At 34.8% G+C, this 27,434-nt stretch overlaps 1 protein-coding gene across 3 annotated transcripts in view; it reads left to right on the top strand.

Annotated features, from left to right (window-relative positions):
- Positions 1–27,434, top strand: part of LOC117427119 (glycosyltransferase-like domain-containing protein 1) — a 90,868-nt gene that overhangs the window by 21,296 nt on the left and 42,138 nt on the right. For 2 of the 3 annotated variants that reach the window (XM_059033839.1, XM_034045510.3), the window contains 2 exons: positions 15,492–15,659; positions 19,640–19,813. In XM_059033839.1, the coding sequence (XP_058889822.1) occupies positions 15,492–15,659; positions 19,640–19,813 (342 nt within the window). Of the gene's footprint in view, positions 1–5,730; positions 5,799–15,491; positions 15,660–19,639; positions 19,814–27,434 lie in introns of all 3 variants that reach the window. The other variant, XM_059033840.1, reaches the window with a different exon arrangement.

The following is a 27,434-nucleotide window of genomic DNA, read 5'->3' as shown; positions in this document are numbered from 1 at the left end:
GCTTAGATCAAATATTTATTGCCCAAAGCAGCTTTCTTGCTTGCTATCACTTCCACAAAGCGGGAGAGTAAGATGCAGGCATTCTCTATTGCAAAAGCTTGCTTAATTTTTACAGAGACCAGGGCAAAGGCTATGCTCCGTACCAATCCTTTTTGCCGAAGACGATTTCTGCATTTCATGTCAACCAGTCTGAGGAATTAGAGGCTTTCCATCCACCTTTATTCCAGTCTGACAGTGAGCGACAGCTGCATACACTGCCCAGTGTGGGCCCTGGCATACTATGTTGACAGGACTAATTCCCATGATCAAGCCCCGTCTAAGCAGTGGCTGTCCAAATGGATAGCAGACACAGTCAGGACTGCCTATGAACTGGCCAACTTTCCCCCTCCAGAAAAGCTCACTACCCATTGCACCAGGGGCATGGCAGTTTTATGGGCTTTATTCCAGGGTGCATCTGTCAAGGACATAAGCAATGCAGTGGTGTGGGCTACTCCCCATACCTTTACTAGGTTATACAGACTGAATGTCATGGATCCTCAAAACCCTGGCTTTGGAACTAGTATTAAGGGCGGCTTCACAGTCAACCCTTACAACACAGGCATAAAGGTGAGTTTCTCCATCAATTACAGCTACTTGTTACTGGTGTTCTGTATGGTAACGCACAAGGCAGCCTCTCAATCTTGCCATTGCGACAGCTTTGTACTCCCACCCATACGGGAATGGTTATATTTCATACTTGAAAGGGAACGTTAGGTTATTATCATAACCTTGGTTCCCTGAAATAGAAATGTAACCATTAACCTTCAAGGCCGCTGCATCCATGATTGCAGCAGGCTTGAAGGGAAAATGACACAGAGGTCTGTGATATGGGGGCGGGACATGATTTGCATCATAAGTTCTACGAGCAAATTTGATATAACTTATTTAGATTTTGGGGTCTTTAGGAGGTGAATACCCATATGGTAATGGGTACAACTGAAAAATAACCATGTCTGTACTGAAGTCATGAGAGATATAACCCCAGTAACGTTAATGGAGTATTATGTTTATATAACAAATACAATGTATGGAAAAGAAAGTACTAATGCCTTCCTCGGTGTAGTGATTAATGTCAGGTAATATCATCTGAAGATATTTCATGTGATGAAACCACATGTCCATGTTGGTCATCTTTACACATCCCTTTGTGGAATGTGATTGCAATCCCACCCCCGCCCCACCTCTCATAAAGATGCCAACTTCATATTTTCAGTGTCTTGTGGTCATGTGACTTTTTGGTTTCCAGACGATAAAGACCTAACGCTTAGAGATACTAACTTCATACTCTGTACACAACTGTATTCTGTACTCTGTATTCTTAATTTGCAAACCAAGCCTATACAATAAAACATCAAACAGTGGTGATGTAAAGCACAGCAGCATTTACATTTGGTATACAGCTGTTTGTAAATTATTTTTACAAATAAGTTCCATTACCAGAGTTGTCAAGTGAAAATTAACCATTTACTGCCACATTGTTTTAAACACTGGCCATATATCAGTGATAACAGATCTTTTTTCACTACAGTATTCTATCTTTTAACATTACATCCATTTGACTTTATTTGATCCACTTTATACTGTACTAACTATTCTATCAGAACTGCCCCCTCCCCTTCTTACATTATGTCACTAAGGATGCTTTCGTTTGTCCACATAAACACTGTATTCTAGTTAGAACTAAATGGGCATAAATGATGATGATAGATCTCTTCTTCCGTTATGACTGTATTGTTGCTTTTGCAACGTAACAAACATTCACCACTTTATATTGTAAGCATCTTCATAGGAACAAACAAAGCAGGGTAGGATTTCCTGATACACGTAAGTGGAAAATGATCTTTAAAATGTATATGAAAGTTTTTCTTTTTGTCTTTCGTAAAATACCTGGGGAAACTCCCTTGCATTTGAAGAGTTTGCTGACTCACTTTTTTTGACAACATTTAGAAGACGATTATTTGTCACATTTGCTAAGCTTGGTTTTTGATGATTAAATAGTTCCATATAATGATCATTTTTCATGACTGCGATCACCTTATTTATAAGGTGTTCACAAAATAAAATATTCAATAGTGCAATAGCCTAAATCATTTTCACAAACCTTTGCATTTACTTTCAAGGTAGCAGTGGGCACTAATGATTAGTTTTGAAAATCAGAGGCCAAAAAGATTGTACAATTAAATCTCTTCCCCTTACTGTAATGTGAGCCCCAGCAACACAACGGTATGAGAAAAAAAACAAAAAAACATTATTACAGCAGGCAACATAATAAAGTACACCTATGATATTTTAGTAATGTTTTTAAAATTACTGAATACATACTGTAATTATCTATCTCATCAAAATCTAACAGGATTGTAGCCCTAACTTGTATAAGATGCTTGAGCAACACTAACAGTGTAGCTCATGTCCATTGGTGTGACTCTACAGAATCATGTTTTTTCATGTATAGTTAAATAAGCACAACCTTTTTCCTTATGACACCACTGCCTACCTCAGTCCACCCAGGTTCAGGCTCTGAAGAGCTCAACTTGTTCATCCCTTGTTACCTTGTTCATTTCCGTGATTCAAGGAAAATGATGCACATTTCAATCTGGTAGTAAATGATAGTATTCATGCACAGGTGCTGCTCTAAGCTGCTTCAGAATGCTAATTAAGTGTCTTTATTTTTTCTTTCACAAAAAAAATCACTTTGTTCTGTAATTTCTCCTGTGTCAGTAACGTGTGATTGCAGCCCTCTCCTCATCCATTATTGAATCCTTTAAAGCTGAAAACTTACAAACCACTGAGACCAAGTCTGTATTTTCCTTGGAGCTTCTCAGTATTCTAAGAAATTGTTGGTAACTTGAATTAAAAAGAAAGAAAAAGTCTGTCTGACTGTCTATGCTATTGTTAATGTCTTGTTTTCTAGAGCTATTATGCTTCAGCTATTTTGTAAAAGATCTAAAAATATAAAAAGTGATAGCCAGGGGTGAAATTCTCAACAAAAAAGTGCAGGTACTCGTATGCGCAGCCGGGTGTAAACATCAAAAACATTGAGCCAATTTGAGTGCCAGTTAATAAAAACTTCTAAAATGTATAGATATCAGTGCACAATCACTTGTTTCTTATACAAAATAAGTCTTAAAAAATAACTGATACAATATAAAGAATTCACCATAAACAAAGAAGCTGAAAATATGAAAGTTTTGTACCATCTGCATGTACCACTCAGTTAAGGTATTAAGAAGTAATACACTATGCAGTAACGGCTGTAGAGAGGGAGTTATGTTTCAAATATCCTAAAAAGCAGGTGATATTATAAAAATATAAAAACAAAATGTATAAAAAAAACAACTGCTATAAAAAAATGATACAAAAAGGTCTTAGTCAAACAATGCACAATAGGGGCTGAATTTTGTAATGTAACAGGACCTGGCCATGCTACATTGATAGCTGTGGATTAGGATATATATCCCTGTTATTTTATTTTATCTTTTTACTTATTACTTATCCTGCAATGATATATTATGTGTGTTGTGTGTCTATATTTAATGACCATGAACTACTCCAGAAAAAAAATAGCTTTTGAAAAGGCTTCTCAAAGCTGAACAAGAGAAAATGTGATGGAAGTGTTACACATTCTGTACCTTCTTCAATTGATTGTTCATCATGGCATGATCATCGTCACCTCACACTTTCAGGATCATTTTTTTAAACAGATTTGCAAGTCAGCTGGGCAAATACTTAAATTAACACTGTACCACTGTACATTATGAGTCAGCATAAAACTGTTTAAAAATGCAACGTGTTTAGTTTATCAGCATTCGGTAGGAGAAGTGAAATAAAGATTTACTGTAATCGATGCTTTCATATATACAAAGGAAAATATTTTTTAAAATGTTTACATTAAGATCAACAATAGTGATGACAGTTGTTATTTAACAGGTGCTCATAATCAAATATATATATATATATATATATATATATATATATATATATATATATATATATGTACATTTTTTCTACGGCAGGATATTCAATCAACTTCCACATCATTAACCAACTGGATTTATGATGTGTTTAATTTAACACGACAAAACTTTACATAGCTAGCGTGGACACAAGCATGACTAATTTTTATCTTCATGGAAGTAATATCATTCAAAAACTCAGTAACTCAGTTTCATTGTGTACATTAAGAAAATAATTATATATTTGTTTTCTCTGTAGAGTGGTTCCAAGAATGCATTGATACACTTTTAAATGGATTTTATTTCACATACCTCACACGCCTATATTTTGCAACTTCCACCATAATCATTGCTTTGAAAAGAAAAAAAAAAATGAATCAGGAGACTAAATTAAACATTTCATAACAGTAAATGTACTTCAGATGTCATTCATTCAATGAACAACCGTCTTTTACTTTCTTAAAGAATTAGTACTCGATATCAGGGGAGGGTACCAGCACTTTATTTTGACCACGTTATTGGCCAATCACATAAATGCAGAGGCAGCTGAGACTGACCGATTGGTTTAATAATGATTGGCACCAAAGTTGCCAGATAACTTCTACTCATGGTGTTGCTGCCAAGAACTAAGGTCAATAGATCATCCATTGCCATTGGTTCATTTCGAGAATATGTTAATGACTGTTTAGTTTCTGTGTCGAGACTGCTTTCTAACAGAACGCTAGTGGACTGAGTGGATGGAATGCATACGCGTTAGATGAAAAGCAGATAAAATGAGTCCAAGTACCTTGTACTGACATTAACATAAGTCCCGGTACTGAGTACCAGCAGAATTTCACCCCTGGTGATAACAAGCAAGTAGACCAAATTCCACAGTGCGAAACAGATTTGTGAGAATTGCATTTCCGGTAACAGTTCCTGAAAAGTAGCTAGTGAGCTGATAGTAATCATCCCTATACCTTTGAACATTGATGTATGGTGATTTTGTTAAATTATTCCAGTTTATGCAAAAAATACCATTTTGAATGTATTCAGTCCCAAGCTCTCAGCTGTTCAATTTTACCTTTTTATGGAGTGGTCTTGGCTGCCTAGAAGGCTTTAAACAGTAGTAGAAGAAACAGAAATTATGTAACCTCAGAAATCACCCTTATTTCAGTAAATAGTCTTGCAATGTTTGGATGTGATGTATCAGCCTATGAGATATGACAAATTCAGTTTAAGTACCTTTTTGATAAGACTAAGTACTTGTAAAACTAATTAATTGTTTTAATACAGTGTAAATCATAATACCTGTTTTCAGATCCCGTTTGCAAAGTGTATGGTTGTTGTTTATAAATGATCTCAGGAGTCCGTTCTTTGTGCTTGTCTGAGTGCTGTATTTGGATAGGAAATAAATGGCAACATCCTGGCTTAACCTATAATTATAGGATTTTTTTTTCATCTGTCTTCACATTTTGTAAAAATGGAAACACAACAATCCTGTTTGAAGGGAAGATCAAGATTTGTTTTCCAATAGAAAATAAATGTATGAGTCCAGGTTGCCTTGGAAGGTTACATACTAATTGTTATCACACCCTAACAGAGGTGCTGCTAAAGATCTGGATGATATATGAAAAGAAAAAAAAAAAAATCAGCTTTAGCCAGGTTTTGAGAAGGACATCAATCAATCCCATAAATAGCAGGAGTGCACATGTTTTTACTAATGGACACATGCTACATTCATGTTCTTAATTCTTAGGGAAAGCACTTAAGGAGGCAGCAGTGGTCTGAAAATAAAACAGCTACCTAACATTGATGATCAATGAGGTAAGCATGCTTCTTTCCAAAAAGTTAATATGTTGGCTGTTTACAGGAAACTGGGGATAGGATGAGTCTAAAAAGTTAAAAACCACCCTCCTACGCATACAATCATGTAGAATCTTAGTTTGCAAATTACAATGATGCAACAGATACCATAGCTAATGAGTCTGATGAATGTTTCCTAATGCATGTGAGATACTAGCATTCAGAATTCCAATGGATGATTGTCTGAGGCAACTAATAAAAGTAGTTTGTCATGGAATTTAGAACTGTAAAATCTACACCAAATTTCCAGTTGCAAATTCGTTTACACATTTGTAATCACTTTCACACTTGATCGAATGAATTACTGTAGTTCAGTTGTGGACAAAGCAAACTTCCATTTCGGGTTTTATTGTTGCTTAATTCATTTGTAACTTAATCCACATCAGAGTTTTTTTGGTATCAAATTGCACTTTTACAAGGTTTCTCGGCTCCTAGTCAGGATAAATTGCCATGAATGCCGGTGTACACATATCCAGTTTACTACTAACACAGGATTTTATGTGCCAAATAATAATACATACAACCATTTACAAGACTCATGTAAGTTGCACATAAATAGACTGAAATACTGTATTTAGTGTGTAACTCCTGAGGATTATTTTCAGACTCACCATAAATCCTTTATTTTTAAGACTGTATAGGTGTTCAGCTGAGATAAAGAAAATAATATATTTTACATTGTAGATTTGATAGTGTGAATTATTATCCCATCCTGTGCTTACCTAGAGTTTATAGCTTGAGTTTAAAAAGGTCTTACAGGTCTAGCTGGATTTGATCTGCAGCCACATAAAGCAAGGTGTTATTCTAAAATTCAGTAAGTCATGGTAAACAGCTAAACTAAGTGACGTTCAGTGATTGTAGGTCAAGGTCAAGGTCACAGAATACCTGTCCAGTCATCTTTGTTCAACATTCTCAGAAGGAGAAGCATACTGTATTTTTTTGCCATTATAGGACATTTGGTAAACAAACATGGGTTACACTCTCCATCTTTGACAGCAGTGTAGATACTATATTAAGCAATGCTTAGAGAGAGAACCACTGATATATAGTAGATTTGTATATATGATACCCTACTGCTTTTAATCCTGAGGAGTACACTTTCCAGTGGATACAGGTCAGCACCAGTGAGCTTTAAACTTATTGCAGGGGAACAAGTGTTAAGTGGGGATATTTAGCTCTCTGTGTTTCAGTAAATAAAGTGTGTGTCTGCTTTGAGACAGACATGCATTTGAAATGAGCCGGAGGATCTAGATAGCTGATTTTACTTTTAAGCTTCAGTTCTGCTGTAAAAACGTACATGAATAAAACATGAAAATACACTTTTGTTTACATAACCTTACCAAGCCATATTTCACTTTATTTACTGTTCTTGTAGAGGAAATTGGGATACCTCTAAATGGAAAACAGAAGAGCATCTCTGCCAAGTTAATTTGAACATTTTATTAACCTTCGTCCTCAAGCATTTGTGCATTAGGGTAGTGAAATGGCACTTGAATGATAACATCATAAAAACTTAAAGAGGAACACCATTATAAATGACTTTGATAAAATCTACTTTGCAATGTGTGGCCCCAGAGCAAAAGGTACTGTGACCTCCCCCCTCAAGCTTTATCCTCAGTATTGAAAAGATCAACACTGGTGGTAACCACTTTGCTTATTTTAATTAAATCTTAGAAAACTAAGTAACAAATTAAATGGAATAAAAGGGTATTTTTTTTTTTTGCTTAAGCTAAAATGGAGTTCCACTAAGTGTGTGCTATACTTATTTCACATTTTTTGTTTTAAATAGCTATTCATTTTCAGGAAATAAACAACAACAAATCAATAGCTCCAAAGTTTAAATTTTGCAAGCAAAATATGGTTCAAAGACATCCAGCAGCATTTGCATAGTGTATGCGACGCAGATGCATACAGAAACCATGAATAACATAAATACAAAAATAAATAAAACTAAATCCCTGTAGATCATTAGCATATTTTAGGGATTGCTGAATTATTTAAATGAAAAAGGAATACATGAGTTCTCAATATTATATCCAATGTAAGGAAAAAATGGTGTCTGTAATAAATAAAGAACAAGTACAGTATGAACTAGATAATATCTAAAAATAAATCATATGGGGAAACCTTGAAAAATATAGTTACATTTCCACAACAGACATACCAAAGAACTAACGGGTTTATTAATGATTTCCTGTCATGAAATATTTTTGTCATGTGTCTGCACTCTGACGTGGCATTCTATTTGCGCAACATTTTTTGAGAGCCATGTTTTAATCAGATTAAAACCAAGGAAGCTGATAGGTATCTGCTTGGCTCACTGCTCTGTTCTGTTTCTTATTTAGTTGAAGGACTATTGTTGTTAATTTGGAATGATTAACAAAGTTTTTCTGTTAAGTAGCAACAGGTGTGGACCTGCTCTTGGAGGGAGAAAATATTGGTAGTGGGGACTCAAAAAAATGCGATGTTCATTGATATGAATTTAACTTTTTTTCTCCTTTTCTTTTGTAATGTTTATATTAAGCATCTCTGTAACTATTGTTTTTCTAAATCTTCTGCCAACCCATATCGAATAAACTGTCTGAAATCATTTAATTGTTAAGAAAACCCCTTGGCAAAATGTAACAATGTTCTTCACATTGCCTGTGGCCTAATAAGTTTTTGGTTTCTGGGTGGTAAAGACCCAGGCCCAAATTTATAAAGGGGAAAAACCAGCCTCAAAAAGTCACGTAATGTGCGTGTTCAGTATGGCCGCACTCAGCGTCAAAATAAAAAACTATTTTATAAGACTAATTAGGTGAAGCAGGCGATTCCACAATCAAACAATTGAAATACCCCTCATCGCAATTAGTGGTGGAGAATTACACACCTCTCACAATAAATAGTGGGTTTGGGTTTGAAAATGAATGGCACACAAAGACCTCAGCCTGGTACTAGCCATGGTGATGAGGATGCTCGGAAGCAAAAACTGAAATTTACCAATATGGAATTGGAGATTTTGGTACAAGCAGTACTTGTAACACATGAAGATGTGTTTCAAGCTCGGAATACATCACAAGGACAAAGGAATAAAATATGGAATGAGGGCTCCCGAGTGGCGCATCCAGTAAAAGCACTCGTGTAGAGTGCAGGATGCGCCCTATAGTCTGGACATCGTCGGTTCGAGTCCAGGCTATTCCTTTGCCGACACATTTCGAAGGACAGCGTGTGCTCGTCTTCGTCGCTCCCAAGTCAGCGCTGGGGTGGTAGCGGTGAGCTGAGCTAAACAAAAATAATTGGACACTATTAAATTGGGGAAAAAACAACAAAAAAAAAAAACTAATTGGCGACTACTAAATAAAAAATAATAATAAAAAAAATATATATATGGAATGTGTGGTGGCAAATGTACCACTTCAGAGTTTGTAGTCTAGGTTGTTTATACATTACGACGCATCATCCAGTTACTGTGCTTCACATATTAGTTCAACTTCTTATTTCTTATAGAATAATTCCAGGTGAATAGACTTTTCAAACTTCAGAAACAATAGGTTTTATTTACTTACATCCATGGCAGTCAAACGGGTGGAAAGTCTTTCCATTGTACAGCAATATGTTCAACAACAATAACTCCATACAGCTTCATACGAACAGTCTTCAGTTTAACTACGACTTATATCTTCTTACATGCTTATGCAGTTACAACTCTCCTTTTTCTTATGTATGTCTGTATTTCTGACTATGTATGATTTTAAAGCATATCTGTATGGTCTATAATATAGCTACATTATTCACATGTGCCTACAACCAGCTGTACTGTATTTGCTCTAGCTACAAACTAACTGCATCATCTGTCCCACTGTCCTTTTTTTACTGTTTTCTTTCAAACTGGAATTTAACAATGCTACCTGAACCAGTATTGTTAAATACCAGAATGCCATATTACAAAAAATACATTCTGTAGGCATTACTAAAATAGCGGTGGCGGATGAGACTTCCTACAAAGAGCTGGGTCTTCCTACAAAGGGTTGTTAAAACTAATCTTTTTATTAAATAGTATTATTTATTAGCTACATCTATACTTTACCCCTTACCCACTCTTCTTATTACTCCTTATTCAAGTCTACGTGCTGTATCTTGCAATTCATTGATGACCTGCCACTAGTTCATTCATACTACTCCTATATCTTGCAATCATCAGAAAATGTACAGACACAACCTGTACATCCAACCTTTGCTAGGTAGACTGAGGTCTTCCTGCTACGTACCAGGGCATATTTCTGTAGCCCCCTTCACATAGTGGGCTCAATCATAGACCTCCTTTTTGACCACATCTTTGCTTCTGGATAGAGTTTAGACTGTACAGTGGTCCACTCTTAGCTGCCATTATATCTATTGAAAATGGTCTGGCTCTGCCTGTTTTGTCATACTGTACTTACATTTATAATTACAATTGTCTTCTTCCTGTCTTTCTTAGCAAACAACGGTAGAGGAAATTAACAAGTCCTATCTAGTTACATTTTCCATCTTGAAACTGTATCATCTCGATTGCTTTGCAACCATTATTAAATACAGTAGCTGAGTAAGACATTTAAAAAAAAAAATAATAATAATAATTTATTATGGTAGTTTCCCTTCTGTCTTCCTGAGTTAATCAACTGTGAAGATATGTAGTAATGATTAATAGGATACTTACCTAAAGTCTCTAATATGCAATGTACCCATTGCTTTGAAGGGGTTAATTTCAAGTGACAATTATAGGTTGTAGGTCCTTGCACATAAACTTTAACTGAACAGGATGTTCCTGAGACTCTATTATTGGCAGGAAAAGGTAAAAATAGAGAACTTTCATGTGGTTTGAGTCAGTGTGTTGTATTACTTGGGGTGGTTTCTTTTGTACGTGGTCCTTAGCTTTTGATTGAAGCTCAAACGGTCCAGGAAATGCAAATAATCCTCCTGCTAAAGATGTACAGTGACGTGATTGTGTGGCGGTACGAATGGCTCGTGGGCTCACCACATGAAAGAGACTGTTTCAAGAACAGATGAGCTGAGGCTGGCTTAAGTTGGGGAGATTCAGAGCTTCAAAGCTTTATAGGTTTGCATCCTCATCTAATGTAGAAAGACGGCCGTTTTATTAATGTCATTCATCATCTTGTTCAGTTTTAGCATTATACTGTACTACCACCAACATGTGTACTTGAAGAAAACAAAAGTTTGAAATAAACAAAATGTATCTGTCAACATCATGAACAAATAACAAATAAATGTATTTAAATATAAACTTTTTACATAATGTCTATTTACTGACCCTATGCCCCCACCCTGTATAGAGTTCAACTGTAAACATAATATTTTATCAGTTGAAGTGCAAATAATCATTTATAACATGATTTGCGTTTTATTAAAATAATCATTCAGTATTTTTCAATAATTGTTTTTCACACATTTTATTGCTTTTTTCTACCTAAAACTTGCAAAAGGCAGGTTATACACCGGAGAATAAATTAAACTAAATTACATACATCATATGAATATACCCAATATACTATATTATTCCAGTTATTGATTTATTATTTATCTTTCTGTTGCTTAGTGACATAAAAGCCCAGCAGTATTTCTCATGCATAGTTTTATAGGTATTACATTTCTTCTGCAGCAGACTCATTTTGTCTTGAAAAATAATAGTTTTACTCTCATGTAATGCTTTCCAATTGGCCTGCTGAACTGTGATTGGCCCTTACCTGGTACACAATGCATAACAAATCCTTGTCAATCCAAAGGCAGTATTCCGTATTATTAACCAACAACAACAAATAAACACACAAAAGACCTTAATTAAAGTGCAATAATTAACTGTGGAGGGACTTTATTATCAGTTCATTCATTAATGCTCATATACATGTAATGCTCATTAATGATTAATATACAAGTAATGATAATGTTTGAAAGAAAATGTTTTTATCATTATGGCTGAGAACTCTAAAACCTTATAACATAAATAATTAGGATGTATTTACAGTGTTAAGTACTGACCAAGGTTTTAAGTCGTTAAGTTAGGCTTGTTAGCCAGTGGCTATTATTTTCCCATTAAGCCATACATGCCAAGGAGGTCCAGAAGTGGAACAATGGTATCTTTTGAGGTCCAATCTGTTTCAGCTCTCTTATTCTTAGAAGCTGGTTATAAAAGATGGATGCTGTAACCTACATTTTTAGAGATTAATTATAATTGTATTTAAATGGGAACAACAATGCGTATCTATCACATGTTAATTTGTTAATGACCCCCAATCCCAGGTGATCGTTATGTAGATCAATATATTAATTGTATGTACTGTATGTGTGTTTGTATATATATATATATATATATATATATATATATATATATATATATATATATATATATATAGACACTGCTGTGCAAAAGTCTTAGACATGTTTCATTTTTCTACTCTGATGCATTATGAGCATCAACAATTTACTCAAAGCCTCCACTAGTGTGTTCTACCATAACAATCTTGACTTGCATAAAGAAGGAACAACACTGAGTGAAATAGCTCTCATCACTTGATTTTCAAGGTGTGGTACCTGAAGCATAATCAACAAGTACAGAGAAACATCATCTGTAATTGACAAACCCAGGACTGGAAGACAACAGAACTGGCAGAAGGCACAGATGTCATTGTCCATCAAATCAACAGTACGAAGGTCACTCTTGAAATCAAGACTTAAAGGATGTGTTGCAGTAAGAATACCTCTGTTAAGAAAGGGGAACAAGACTACAAGGCTAAAATATGCACAGGAACACAGAAATTGGACTATGGAACAATGGTCAAACATGCTTTGGACTGTTGATGGTTCTGTCCTGTTGTCAATTCAACGCTTGTCTTCATTCTATTCCTTAAGGATATTATCTTCAAGTATTGCTCATCCTTGTTAGACAGCTTTTTGTGTCTTCCAGTCCTGGGTTTGTCAATTAGAGATGATTTTTCTCTGTACTTGTTGATTATGCTTCAGGTACCACACCTTGAAAATCAAGTGATGCAAGCTATTTCACTCAATGTTGTTCCTTCTTTATGCAAGTCAAGATTGTTATGGTAGAACACACTAGCGGAGGCTTTGAGTAAATTGTTGATGCTCATAATGCATCAGAGTAGAAAAATGCAACATGTCTAAGACTTTTGCACAGCAATGTGTGTAGATTGTATCTGGTATTTGTTTGTTGTTGATGATTTTGCTTATCAAACTTGCCATCTAAGGTTTAGACCTGAAATATGAACTATATGTATTTGACACATAGCTAAACTGTCTATTATTTCCTTTCACAGCAGAATTATTCTTGTTTTACCTGTATAGTGTTACATGTATAGTATTGACTTTCCTATTGAAAAAAACCTCTTTGGTGCATAATACCAGTGTTAGCATTTAGAGTGCTAGTTTTACATTTCCTAATTAGAATATAAAGGTTTAAATACTATTCTCTAACCTAGACGTAACCTAGATGTGTTGTTGTGTTTAGTTGATTAATCAGTCAGTTAGGCTACACTATTCCTCTTTCTATAGTTATGTTTTTACTGTTTAGTCATGTGGTCGATTTGTGTCTAAATGGGCTTTTTTAATTTTAGGTCAGTTTTACTATATAATTGCAATGTTATACACTATAGTTGAAGTTAAGCATCCCCTTTATCTGTATAAACATATACTTCTAGTTAAAATTTTCTTGAAAACTATTCTATACTGTATCTGTGGCCATCATTTGAGGAACTAATAAAATTGAAAATATTACACCCGTGACGGTACACTCCAGAGTTCATATTACTAATGGCAAGAGATTCATTGAAACCAACAGAAACCAAATTGTCCTTTTGTGGGATGTTTTTGGTCAAAGGGGAAATTCTCAGGTATTCTGCTGAGTCAATTTGTTTTAAAACCTTTCACTTGTAGTGTATGTGATTCTGCTCAGCAGAGCATGCGGATCATGACTGTCCTTAAATGTAAGTAATTTAACCTTATGTTAAAGAAACAGATCTTAACAAGCTACTGAACTGAGGAGGTAAGGGCCCAGTCTGGGAAATCTCAGCCAGGGTTTGTGGAGTGCCTGACCCATAAGGGTTTCAAATAAACCAAAGCCAAAATCAGAAAGAAACCAGCGAGATCCTGATCGCATGCTTACCCTGCACTTACGTGTTAGCAGGGTTGGGGTAAATTCCTGTTTTTCAATTCCAATTGCATTTTCAATTCCTTTTTAAAATCAATCCCCAATTAGGATTCCAATTCCTTCAAAGGAATTAAAATTTATATTTTAGAGACATACTAACTGTTTGAAGCCAATTTGATTGCAATGGTGTGTTGGAATTGTTTTTAAAAAGGATTTGGAAATGAAATTGGAATTGACCTCAACCCTGCATGGTAGCGCCTTTACTGTATGAACCACTGGGAACCCTAGCGTTCTCGTTGAGACAATCTACCCTGCATGGTAGTGCCTTTACTGTATGAACCACTGGGAACCCTAGCGTTCTCCATGAGTCTAAAAGCCTGTTTGAGAATATCAAGCTTTATTCACTCCTTCAAAATTAAATAACATGAGTTGAACAATTCTTTGAATAATAAATGTACACCATTATGTTCTTATATGTGAGGTATAAATTGATGGGTATGGTAGAAGTGAGCCGAAGACAGTTTTATCTATTATTATTATTATTATTATTATTATTAATATTATTATTATTATTATTATTATTATTATTATTTTCATTCATTTATTGCTCCTCGAAGGTCTGACAACATTGAAGATTAAAATCCTCATGTTATCAACAGAGCAGACATCACACAGGCAGCCAGGGGGCAATATCTACCACACTGCCCTGTTAATGTTTCTCAACTGTGCCCCACAGCGACAACCCCCAAAGGGGATGAATGGTTGCGCTATATAATCCCTGTCCTCTCTTGAGAGATTCTGAGCAGAGGTCCTTCTAAGTTCACATGGTAACGAGTGTACATAAGATCTAGGACGGAGAACTTTAGAACTCTTTTTAGCCTCCCCACTAAAGCACCAGACCACAATGCTGTCAATCAAACTGGTAATACATAGAGCTGAAAAGACCACCATCAAGCATGCTCAAATATGTATTTTAACGTGTAGTATGAACCAATTCTTAACTTCCCAATATAGTCACTGATAAGCATTGATGTAGCATATTCAAGATTATATTTGTGTATGCATGTCAAAAGTTGTTTAGAAAATGATGTTGTCAATATAATGATAATAATTCACAAAGGCAAACTTGCTAGTCCTTGGTGCCACAGAAAGGTATGTGAATTCCATAAGTAGATATCTTAATAAAATAAATGTACTAATAATTGCCATTCAAATAATTTCATAGTCAAACTTTCCTTCAAATGTTGTTGTTTTTTTTCTAGCTTTTTATTTTCATGTAATATATAAATGCATTCACACTTTGCCTTTGTTATTTTTCTTACTAAGTAATTACTAAAGCTGATTCAATCCTAGCGTTGTTTTTTTTTTTTTTCTCCCTTTCACGTGGCTGCTTTTGTGTTAACTTCATATTAAAGACCATCTATTAAAGTGTCCTTTTTGTTTTTGAGGTTTAGGGGTGATGACTGACTTTGGTGAGCATGCTCACAGAAACCTTCAACACTGTTCTCGTCGTTCCTCAGGGTCCTCTTTACCAGCTCAGTTCTTAACCTGGCTGAACTAGCTGCCCTCCGACCCGACCTTGCCACATTGAAAAAGATCCTGTACTTCCATGAGAATCAACTGGTATATCCTGTCCGGAAGAACCAGGAAAGAGACTTTCAGTATGGATACAACCAAGTTCTTTCATGGTACAATATTTATTTTTTCCCTCTTCTGGTTCCTTAATCACCTTTTCTTGTATTTATCTTTAACAATATACACTGTTTGACTTGAACTGGCAAGGTGATCACTGGTAATCATTTTCTAGTTGTGAACCATTTAAAAGTGTACTTCTTGAAGGAGTAGGAACTTAAACTAATTATAATACAATGGCTATTCAGTGCCATGAAAAAAGATAAAATGAGTATTACACACATTGCTAAATGGTTTTGTACAAAGTCAATACAGATGTGCATAAACATGCAAGAGATTCAGAATCTGCCCACTGTCCCTGATTTCCTCAGGTATTCAGTCTTACCGTCATCCAAACAGTGTTGTTATATAAAACTCAGAGCATGGAAATCTTGTCTCAAGCATGACCAGATAGCATCAAACATTTGGCATGTCTCACTCCAATACAATCCCAATAGCAAAACATTTATTACAGAAAATTATTTTTTTCATATTATAACATTTTAATAGTGTCAAAATAGAAACAATAATGGTTCAAATTAGTCTTTTTGGTATATGATTATACATCAATTTAGCTCTAATTGATGATATTTTGAAAGTTCTACAAATTAAAAGAAATAAGATAAAGTAATTGTGGCAATATTGAACGCTTCATTACATCACTAAATATATCATTTCTTATATCAAAATAGAACCTAGTTACAATTCCAAATTGTCTTACAAGCAGTATTTTAGGTGTTTTATGAAATTAACTTACTTAAAATTATTTAAAATGCAAATAAAATCATAATTTGCTTGCATCCAACAAAATAATTATAAGCACACCACAAAAAAAAAATGTAAGAGTGTTATAACGGACATGTTAATATAATGTGAAGAAAAAATAGGTTATCTTTAATTGCTGCACCTGAGTAAATAAATACTAAACAGTGCTTGAAAATGACTTGATCAGTAAAGACAAAGAAACTAAAATTGAAATAACAGGATGGTGTTTTTGTAGGTTCCCTACTATTCCCTATTAAAATAGACCCCGTTAATGGATTGGGTTTGGAAAGAAAGAGCAACTTTTCACCTATAGGGTTGCCTTTGAAATATCAGCATATTCCAAATTAAAGTTTAAAACAGAAGCAAAGAACACAATCTTCAACAGAAGGAAAGAAGAGCAGTGATAATACCAGTAACCAATAACCAGTGTTACTCTTTTGCGTAAAAGACTAAGGTCCACAATTTCACCACTGTCCCTTTCTTCATTGAAATGGTGATACAGTTAGTAAAATTATTATTGACTACACAAAATATACACATTTTATATTCTGCAACCAACTAAAATAACAGCTATCCCAAGCACTGATACTGAAATGGTTAACATTTCTAAATTAATTGCGTGCTTCGGTGGTATGGAATCAAGACACATTAAATGTATAACATGCATTAATACTTGTGCCTATTTCAAACCACTGAGGATTTTAATCATCTCAGAGTTTTAAAATTTAGACCAGTTGCAGAGTTGAAGACAGTTATTTAAATCCATACTTTTGATCTTTTTATGCCGTTATCTATGATTTTTTTTTTGCTAATATTTAAGCATGTACTAGTGCTGCTTCTACATCCTAAAGATCTGAATTCCTGCTTGTTATCCTGCAAGTCTCTAGGTCTTGCACATGCATAGCCAAGGGTTACTCTGTTGCTAATGAGGTGTACATATGCCTCATAGGGAAAGGGAGAACCCTGCCAGAGAGCCTTTTAACTGGAGGGCATGTTCTGGTGCAGGAGTTGGCATTGACTGTGGTTAACTCAGCAGAAACCATAGTCCAGATCCTAACCAGTAAGTCACTGCAGCCACATGCCCCCCCACCCTCCCCCCAATTAATTAAAAAAAAAAATATGTAATTCAGTGTTGACCCTCCGTGCATTTTTTTTTTTTAAATAAAAGCTGCTACACTCAGAAATGCAGTACAATACACTATTAGCTATGTAAGCACATGTGTATAGCAAATAGTTTGCTCAGCTTTTTAATATTGTTTACCTTGTGACTTGACAGTATTGGTGAAATTAAAACATAATTAACTGCTGCTCTTATCTGATACATTATTTGTTCATACATGGCTTAGCTCCACCTTCTGAGGGTTAAACATTGTAACAATGATTATTAAAACACAAAAGTGAGATTTTTATTTCACAGTGTTTGTCTTCGTCTCCAAAGGGAGGGCTCCTTGCCTTTAGTGGTGTGGTGTCATCATTTAGTGACAGTAATGTTCAAATTAATAACAACATAAAAAGGACACTGCTGCTTTCCTTTGGTGGGATTCGTCAATGTTTTTCACTTTTCAAATTATTCATTCGCATTAGTTTTAATTTATTATCAAAACTGTGGAATCGGTATTGTTTTAACCAATATAGTAATTTATCAAAGACATCAAATACATGTATGTATTTCTCTGTAAGTACCCTTGACATTCAAAAACATTATTTGAAGTTATGTTGAGCAATCATAATCGTACATGGAAAATTATTATTATTATTATTATTATTATTATAATAATAATAATAATAATAATAATAATAATAATAATAATAATAATAATAATAATAATAATATTAATTAATTAATTAATTTTGCATGAAAGAGCAGAAGGGTTAAATGGATCTGCATTATGCATTGAAAACAGATACATAAGAATATACCTCTCATTTTAGTTTTTATGTACAACTCTGAATTTCCCTGAATGGTGACAGTGAAGCCAATGTGGTATCCATGCATATTTACATGTCTATAGGATTTCAAACACTGTGCAACCCTAAACTGAAGGTAACTTCATTCACATGATAGACATCACAAAAGAGTAGTAAAACACTAGCAATTACAAAACCTTTAAATGCTGTAGAAATTTCAACAGGAGTTTATATTTGAAAATAAGTGCTTCAATTTTGTGTTTTCTTAGTGCTGTATTTCTTGCCACATACAGCAGTTTATACAATAATAATCGTGCACTGTTTGGTTTGGTGTAATCTCATAACCATGATAACAGGGTAGAGAGTAGCGAGAGCCTTACCCCCTGCTGTTTGTGTGCCAGTCTTTTCATAGAATTAGTTTTAGTTTGTGTGGCTTATCGTTTACTAACCTCAGAATCAGTGCTGCAGACTTCATTTTCCAGAGATTCAAATTCACCTACAGAGCCAGCAAGTTTCAGGGTCGTCACAGATGAGGAGAGACTCACCTTATTTGCTGATGTTGGCAGCGGAGGATGCTGCGATATTGGAGAGCATATTTTGGCAGACCTTGCTACTGTCTCCCCTTGTATAGCATAATCCTGATGAGTCACAGCCATTAGTGAAATGTTGTTGAAACTAACTTGCTTCCTTTCCTTTTTATTGAATAGTTTAGCCCATTCTTACAGAAGTAAATGCAAAATAAAACTACCAATTCCCTAGGCACAGTAGAAAGGTATCTCTATTTTCACAGACCTGTTAGCACTAATCATTGACTACCTAATGTTACGTTATGTAAGGTAGTTCAAAATTAATGCTAATAGGGTCTGTGAAGCCAGTGTGTTTTAAACGAGGAGTTCCGTGCAGTTTTGACATTATGTAATTTTGATAGAAGGTATACTCTGTCCCCATTATTAAGCTCTATACTATTAAACTTGACCTTTAATGACATAAATCAATTTAAATCAACTATGTTATTAAACATGCTTTAAGTCAAGCTGAAAGATCTGCTAAAATTTGGCAAACATTCATGAGATGGATTTTAACATAGAATAACCAGAATTTGATGCACCATTTTAATCATTGTATTATTGGATATACCAGTACATCACTGCAGATATACGTATAGCATGTACATACAGGAAGTAAATGGAATCTACCTGAAAAGTTTGCTTTTGAATGGTATATATTGGGATGCTGTTGTAATTTTGCTTTTGGTCTGATCCTTTTTTTTTTTTTTTTTTTAAATACACCTGAATTACTTGTTATTTGTTTGGTACTTTTTCAGTTTGGTGGCTGATGTGGTGGTGTTTAATTCTGCCTTCAACATGGAATCCTTTCTCACTACCATTGGTACCTTCATGAAGCTCATCCCAGACTACAGGCCCAAAGATTTGGAAAAGATCATCAGACCCAAATGCCAAGTACTCTACTTTCCTATCAACTTTCCTGATGTCAAAAGGTTGGTTTTCATCATTCATTAGTACTGGTTATCTTGTTTCAGGAATAACCACATATTGATTAAACAGCTTTCTTTCTCCCTTAATCCACCAAGCTTGTACATAGTTAAGGTACACAGACAACAAACAAATCTAAAACAGATTGTATAGGTTTTGAAGTCCTATACTGCTATTTGATACTGGTAATTGAGGTGGGCTATTTTTTAACATGGATTATTATTATTATACATGGCTTCTATGGTATGCTTAGCAAAACTATTTTGACTACATCAAGGCTCTGTTGCGCCATGCAACTGTCAGATGACATCCTTTGTAGCACAGTTGGATATTAGGCTCCTAAATACATATTGTTCTCTTTATTATAAACATGTTTTATAAACACACACTAGCAGTATATAATAATAATCCCTGAGACACAGGAGCTGAGGCAAAACGTTGCCTACGGTAACTGTGTCATGATTTGTTTGATAATCAGTTTGAATTCATATATTTCCATATGCACTTGTTTGTGTGAACTGTTGTACAATATATGAGAACATGCACTTATTTTATAGCCTACATTGATAGAATCCTTATTTCATTTGTGTCTGAAAAAAATACAATTATTAGTTGGGCTAGCAAGGATCCTTTTTTTCTGAGAGGTGAAAAGCACCTAATAAATTTACAACATAAACCAAATCAACATCATTGTTTAATGCAATGTACATTGGACATTCTCTTTATTCGGTAATTATGTTGTATTAACTGATTAACAGAGATTTTTAATTTCAAAAGTGGGATGAAATAACAGATTGGAGTAAAGCGCTTGGAGAATAGTGCCCTAATAGTGTGAGTTTTTAGAACAATGACACGTTTATAAGACATTGTTTAATTTTAGTAAGCTGTATATTTATAGATGGTCAGAAGTTGAGTGAGCATACTTCCTCATGTGAAAATTCACTTCAGGCTTACTGAACCATCATACACTGTTAGAATAGCTCTACAGTTATTGCTTGATTTCAGTAAGAAGCAGAAGATTGGACTGTGTGTACAGGAGAAAAAAAAAATGCTGTAAAAGAGCTGAGATTCATAATGCAAGCTTCTTGCCCAGAGTGTTTTTCAGCTCATTTTCAAATGGTAATTTGCCTTATCCAAAGCAAACTCATAGAGTGTAAGTAAGTGATTATTTGCATGGCTGACAATCATTCAACATGCCTGCGGTCTTTTTTTAAAATGCTGTAGTTTGTCCAGTCCTTGAAAAAAATGCTCAGAAAGACCAAAGGCAAAAATGTGAGGTGATTTTTAAATGTTGTTTTGCTTTGAAGTATGTTTTTATTTGTCCCATTTAAAAAAAAAAAAAGAAAATGTGCCTGGACAGCTCTGATCAGCCTCTAACTTTACAGCATTTATAGTTGGCAGTGATGCAATGCATATTACAATATTTGAAGGTATAATATATTAATGAAACAGCAAAATAAGTAGCTGTATATTGTATTATTTTTGGAATGTATGAACAAGTATGGGATAATATACTTTTGGTATTTTTTTTGGTTGGAAGGGGTTCTTGTAGGAGAAGATCAGCTGCAATTGCTAACTTTTTTAGACAACATGAAATATATGATAGTATTATAGAAAATATTTATTGAGGAAAATCCCTATTCAGTAGCAACTCATCACTCTATAAAAAGGGGTTTACGTATCAGTGCACCAGTGCCTGAACAGAAACGTCTGTTTCATCTTCTAGAAAAAGAAAAACCTAACACATTTTTCATACCAAGGCAATCTTAGGCAAACATTTAACTTACAAAGTTTCATATCTTAAAAGGAGCTTCTTGTTATTTCACATGTTAATATTTTGAAAACATGGTCAAGCTTACATTATAAATACACATTGTCAGTTTCACAATTGATTAGTGGCTGTAAGCAATAAGGCTGTGCTTTAAATCTAGTGCAGCTTTTCACAGGGCAGAGATTTTTATATTTGGTACCACTTTCAGAAAACTGAATCTTCAAAAATCTAGCTACCGTTCTGGAAAACAACAGTAAAATGAAAGATATTATCTGCCACTTTGTTTCTTTTTATATTGTCTGCGATTGCCTATCTGAATTGTTGTGTATATCAGTAACTTTACGAAATCGTATACTGCAGTATACATAAGTAATTATTCCACAAAAGATGAATAGCTGCAAATAATTTATATTGTTGTCCATTGGCATTTCTCAAAAATAATAGCAAAGTGGCGAAACTTAATGGTGCTAGAAAAAAGTCATAGATTGGAAACTGGGGCAGTTCCAGCTACTTAAACTTTATCATTCGTTTTCAGTGTGCGCAGCAGTGCTCATGATGCATACTTTCTCTCCCTTTAAAACTAGCTTTATTTTTCTTGATTTCTCAAGAGGTTGTGGTTTCTGTGCAAACAGTCATGTTCTACAACATGAATGAATATTTGTACTCTGGCATAAAACTGGTATGTAGAATTTTTTTTTTTTTTAATCTCATTAAAATGCAGTTTATATTAATAGAACAAACAATAGTTCTTTGAAGGAAAATGGGAAAACACATACACAAGTCAAACATATCTTAATTGTCAGAAGCATATTTCAGTCTTTCAGAGATGATGTAGATAGCCACTGATGATTATACCAAGATGTATTTGCATTACATGTTACATCAAAGAAACCAGCAGCAAAAAAAAAACAAAAAAAAACAATGCTGTGAATACTAGAAAATGTATTGTATTTTCAGTTTTAACATGGTCGTTTATCAATTGGTATCTGAAACATTGACAAGTAGTAATTTAATAGGGAATGACCTGGGTTGGCAGGAAGCTCCAATGACAGACAATGCAAACTCATTCATCACTTAGGAGTCAACGGTGCCTGCTTTCTTTCCCCAGCATCTCAGTACACTTTTACGGTCTAGTGTATGGTTGTGGCAATGCGCCCCGCCCCTGTGTGCATTTGTGTGTTATGTGTTGTGTGAATGGTGCGTATGTTAATGTTGGTGTATAGATTGGTACACGGGATATAAACGGGTCTGTGTTTCACGTGTGTTTAAAAAGGTAGATTTGTATTTAGGCACGAGGAGGGCACAAATCACTTCACGTGCTGGTTAAATGTAATATGTGAACACGGGGTTGCACAGAATTAATTCACGTGCTGGGATTCAAGTGAATAATTAATTAGTAATTGAATCCCAGCACAACAGTATATATAGAGACACATTTTCACTCACTGGTGGTTAGGTGTTCGGAAGAGGAGAACGGGAGAGAGAGAGAGAGGAGAGTTAAGTTAAAGATCGTAAAAGTGAAGATAAGTGTGTGTACTCACCGTGTTTGTTTGTCTCCGAGCACCGTTTGTGTTTAGTGCGTTTTGTTTGTCTTTTTACTTTGGCGTATAGTGCCGTGTCCCGTGTTTTGTGCTGTTTTCAACCCTTTTATTTGTTAATAAACGCTGAGTGCAGCCATTGCACTCAGCTCATCATCAACCACTGTCTTTGTTTTGAATTCCTGTCTGGTCTGACGCCACCCACTCTGGCCGTCTTTGTGACAATGGTACAGAGGGAATATATATGTGTTGAGTCCCTTTGCTTTCATATCAAATACATTTAAAAAAATGCTTTGTAGCATTAAAGATGTTCATGTTTAAATGCTGCTTGTGGATTGTACTTTAAAAGGCGTATCCATTGTCAAGGTAACATTTCTTGAAGATAATCTATATTATCAAATAGATTGACAAAAAGGTGTTGGATACAACATATGGGATTGGTCTCGTTTGACTGACTTTTTATATATATATATATATATATATATATATATATATATATATATATATATATATATATATATTTATATATATGTAGATAGATAGATAGTAAATATATAAAAGTTGTTGTTTTTTGTGACCATGGCAGCTGTAGATCTCTTGCTAGATGTTTTTCTGTGTAGATTACAAAGATAGACCAAGGTACTTTGTGCTTTCGATATACATGTTTTTTGTGAATAATTTAGTAATCCAAAAATCAAAAACTTGCAACACTACTGTGCTTTCATTTGTATTGTAAAGCAGTGTAAAGATGTTTTTTTTGGAAGTTTTTGTTACTTAAATTATGACCTTACTGTTTGAAACTGTCTGAACAATCGGTAGTGAGCTGTGATTTTAGGTTAAAATTAAATCATTAAATAATTTAGGGAAAGAACTTGAAATTGACAATCTTCATCTATAAGCAGTTCAGAAGCCATAGAAAGCAAGGCCACAATAGCAACATGTTAGGATGCCCTTCACTTTTACAAGTGACCTAGTGTGACTGCCATATTGTGGTCATGGGACTGATCATAAAGACCAAAAGCTTTGATATATTAGCTTCACATTCATATTCTGTGAATCTCGAGATCACGTTCGATTTATACGTATCATCCTATAAAAATGAACCTTCTTGTGGTATTTATTTTACAAAGCTGTCACTGCCATACTGTCAAAGCCTTATTATTATTATTATTATTATTATTATTATTATTATTATTATTATTTAGCAGACGCTTTTATCCAAAGTGACTTACAGGTTAAACAAAATATAACAATGTATAAGCTACAGGCAATACAAATGCAAAAACAAACACATATATAGAAAATCAATATAAATAAAGGAAAATACAAAAAGATATATAAATAGAAATAGAAATAGAAATTTACAAATAATAAGTGGTGTTTGAGAAGATGGTGGAAAGCAGTAAAAGACTGAATAGTCCTGAGGTTAACCGGTTGGTTCCACCACAGGGGGACAAAGGAAGAGAAGGAGCGGGCACAGGAGGAAGTAGAGTGAAGAGAAGGCATAACAAGTCGGCCAGTAGAGTATAAGTGGAGAGGTAATATAAGGACTGGAGACACGAATGATTGGAGATAGATAGGAAGGGGCAGTATGATGAGTAGAGCAATAGGCAAGAGCAAGGTTCTCAAATAGAAAAAGAAAAATAAAGATATGGAGAGAAATGGCAGATGAAAGGACATAGCAGACATATACAAGCAAATTAAGAATTATACATATTTAAAATACACAACTAACTAACTAATAACATACCATAACACAACACATAACAACACAGAAACACCCAAGAACAGCCCCAAAACAGCCAGTGTCCTTTCACAATGTTCTTACACGATTGCCGCACACGCTGCCGCTCACACCGGCAGGGAAGGTGAAATTGGAGCAATCCTTAATCGGAGGCAGCAGAAACAGGTATGTGATGGACGCAGGTGAAAATAACAAAGTCCAGCGATGCACTATGATGCGCGGAGATCACTTGCTATGATGTTGTTATTGTTTGAAGGAGAATTAAAAAGAAACAAAACAAAATAATATAAAATAAAAAAGAAAAACTCTTTTTGCCACCTGTTACTACAGCCCCAAAACATCCTGTGACCTTTCTCGATGTCCTTACACGACTGTCGCAAACGCTGCTCTTATATCTTAAGGGTTATACACGTTTCCATATTGAGGCCATGTGACTACTTAAAAGTTTCTTTTTAGGTTTTTTTTTCCTGCATGAGAGAGCATACTTTTTTTTAGGTTAATACGAAAAACACTTTTTGTTGCCTTTTATATATGTTTACGTATTTGTTTATTTTTCATTGGGCAATAAACTTTTTTTTTTTTTCATCCCATGCTTATAGAATCTAAATCGGCAGATTAAAAAAAGGAAAATGTCTGCAGCAAATGATCTGGCTATGCTCTGATTCCGCACCACTTTAACGCATGCTTTTCAGCCTTGAATGACCTAAAATTCATTTTATAGGCACTTTGATTACTTACACATAGCAGCAGCCATGTCGTGTGACATAGAAGGGCCCTCCATCCACTAATCAGATAGACATGGTTTAAGCGTATTTGCACAAAATAATGAAAACAGCTGTTACATACCTTTTAAACTTATTCATTCACAATCCCACACTTATTACAATGTAATTCCTTTCTATCTCAAGCTGCCTTTAATGACACCACAGTTAATACTGAAAGAGAGACATTCTTGGAGTATGATATTTATAATAAATATGCAGACATGTCAAAGCAGCTTCATTTTATTGTTTTAGATATCTCTCATGTGTACTTTATTTTTTTCATGGCTGATTTACATTATTTTTTACTTGTGTATTTCTTAGAGGGCTGCCTTTTATGTATTAAGGCTCTTTGAACTTTGCAGTACTTTTTATAGACCAGCACTGAGCACTTGGGTTTACATTTTGGAGAATGAACACTGTATGTTTCTGTAATCCTTGGATTAATGTTATAAATCTAAATCTTTCTGTAAGCATTTCTTGGTTTAGAGTTGTGAGGGAAAAATAGTAGCATCTCAGTATTGACAAAGTCAGGAGCTGAAGTTTATTAGTGACAGATCTATGGATCCCAGACATTAGAGTGTGTGTGTGTGTGGGTGGGTGGGGGGGGGTATTTTAGAAAATTTACTTTGAGAGTCACAAGCACAGCAAAGCTATGTTCAAGACATACTGTAAAAAGGGAGAAGAGTCTCACCTCTTGACCCAGATTAAACTCCCAGTAATGTTGTTGAAGCTAACACCCTGGGATCCTTCAAGAAGCTGCTTGATGACATTCTGGGATCAATAAGCTACTAACAACCAAACGAGCAAGATGGGCCGAATGGTCTCCTCTCGTTTGTAACCTTTCTTATGTTCTTATGTTGTGCTTTCAAATTAGTGACTACATAGCACTAACAATTATGACCAAGAAATGATAATGCTAATCACATCTATAGCTGGTATTCAGAAGATGGCGTCATAGATTGTATGTGATGTTTAATTGAAAAAGAATGAGTGAGATGTTGTTCTGTGCCTTTTGGTATTACTTGGTTTTGCTTGTAAGTTTTTATTAAGTGTTCCAACCCAATAAAACTTCAAAGATTAACTTTCTTTTATGCGGCAAAGTATACGCATGAAACTGTGTACTGCACTACCTCTTTTCCACTGTACAACCGAGCCATGCCAGGGCCACTTAGGAGGACTCTGGGTGTTTTTCCACTGCAGTGCCCAAGCCGTGCAACTCACTTCACACACAATGAAAGTGTTAAGTTGCATGTAGAGGATGTGATATTGAGAGGCACTGTATTTTAGTTGAGAATGTCAGATCCATTCTTTCAGCATGAATTTGAGTTTTTTAATAATCATTCGCAATAACGTTTATTATTTGTGTTCTCTGTATTCATTCGTGTTATTCTTCTCTGCCATTCTCTCGCCTGTTTCTGAGACCCAAGGATATTTTGTCACTTGTTGACTTGCGATACTGCTTGCTGGCGCATGCGTATTTCAAAGGCAGATGTGCAGTTGAAAGTAAATTTCATAATTTTGAATTACGTGCTAGTTTGTTTCGTGGAGACAATGGCATTGAGCAAACAATCCATGAGTAATAAACGAAAGTATGAGGCTTTAAACCAGACTGGGAGAAAAAGTTTGCATTTATTGAAAACAGTGGTAAACCTGTAAACCTTCAACGTCACAAAAACACATTTTCATCTAATAGTAATAATATCCTCCTGGATCAGGCTTAAGGCAGATGCTGCTTTTGGCGTTCAGTAAAGAAGCTGGTTTAACGACTCAAGTGAGTTTTGTATGGGAAGTGTGGAATGTCGCTCATGG

This window comes from Acipenser ruthenus, chromosome 11 (assembly GCF_902713425.1).
Source record: "Acipenser ruthenus chromosome 11, fAciRut3.2 maternal haplotype, whole genome shotgun sequence".
In the NCBI taxonomy this organism is placed as follows: Eukaryota; Metazoa; Chordata; class Actinopteri; order Acipenseriformes; family Acipenseridae; genus Acipenser; species Acipenser ruthenus.
This window is presented reverse-complemented; position numbering and strand designations above follow the sequence as displayed.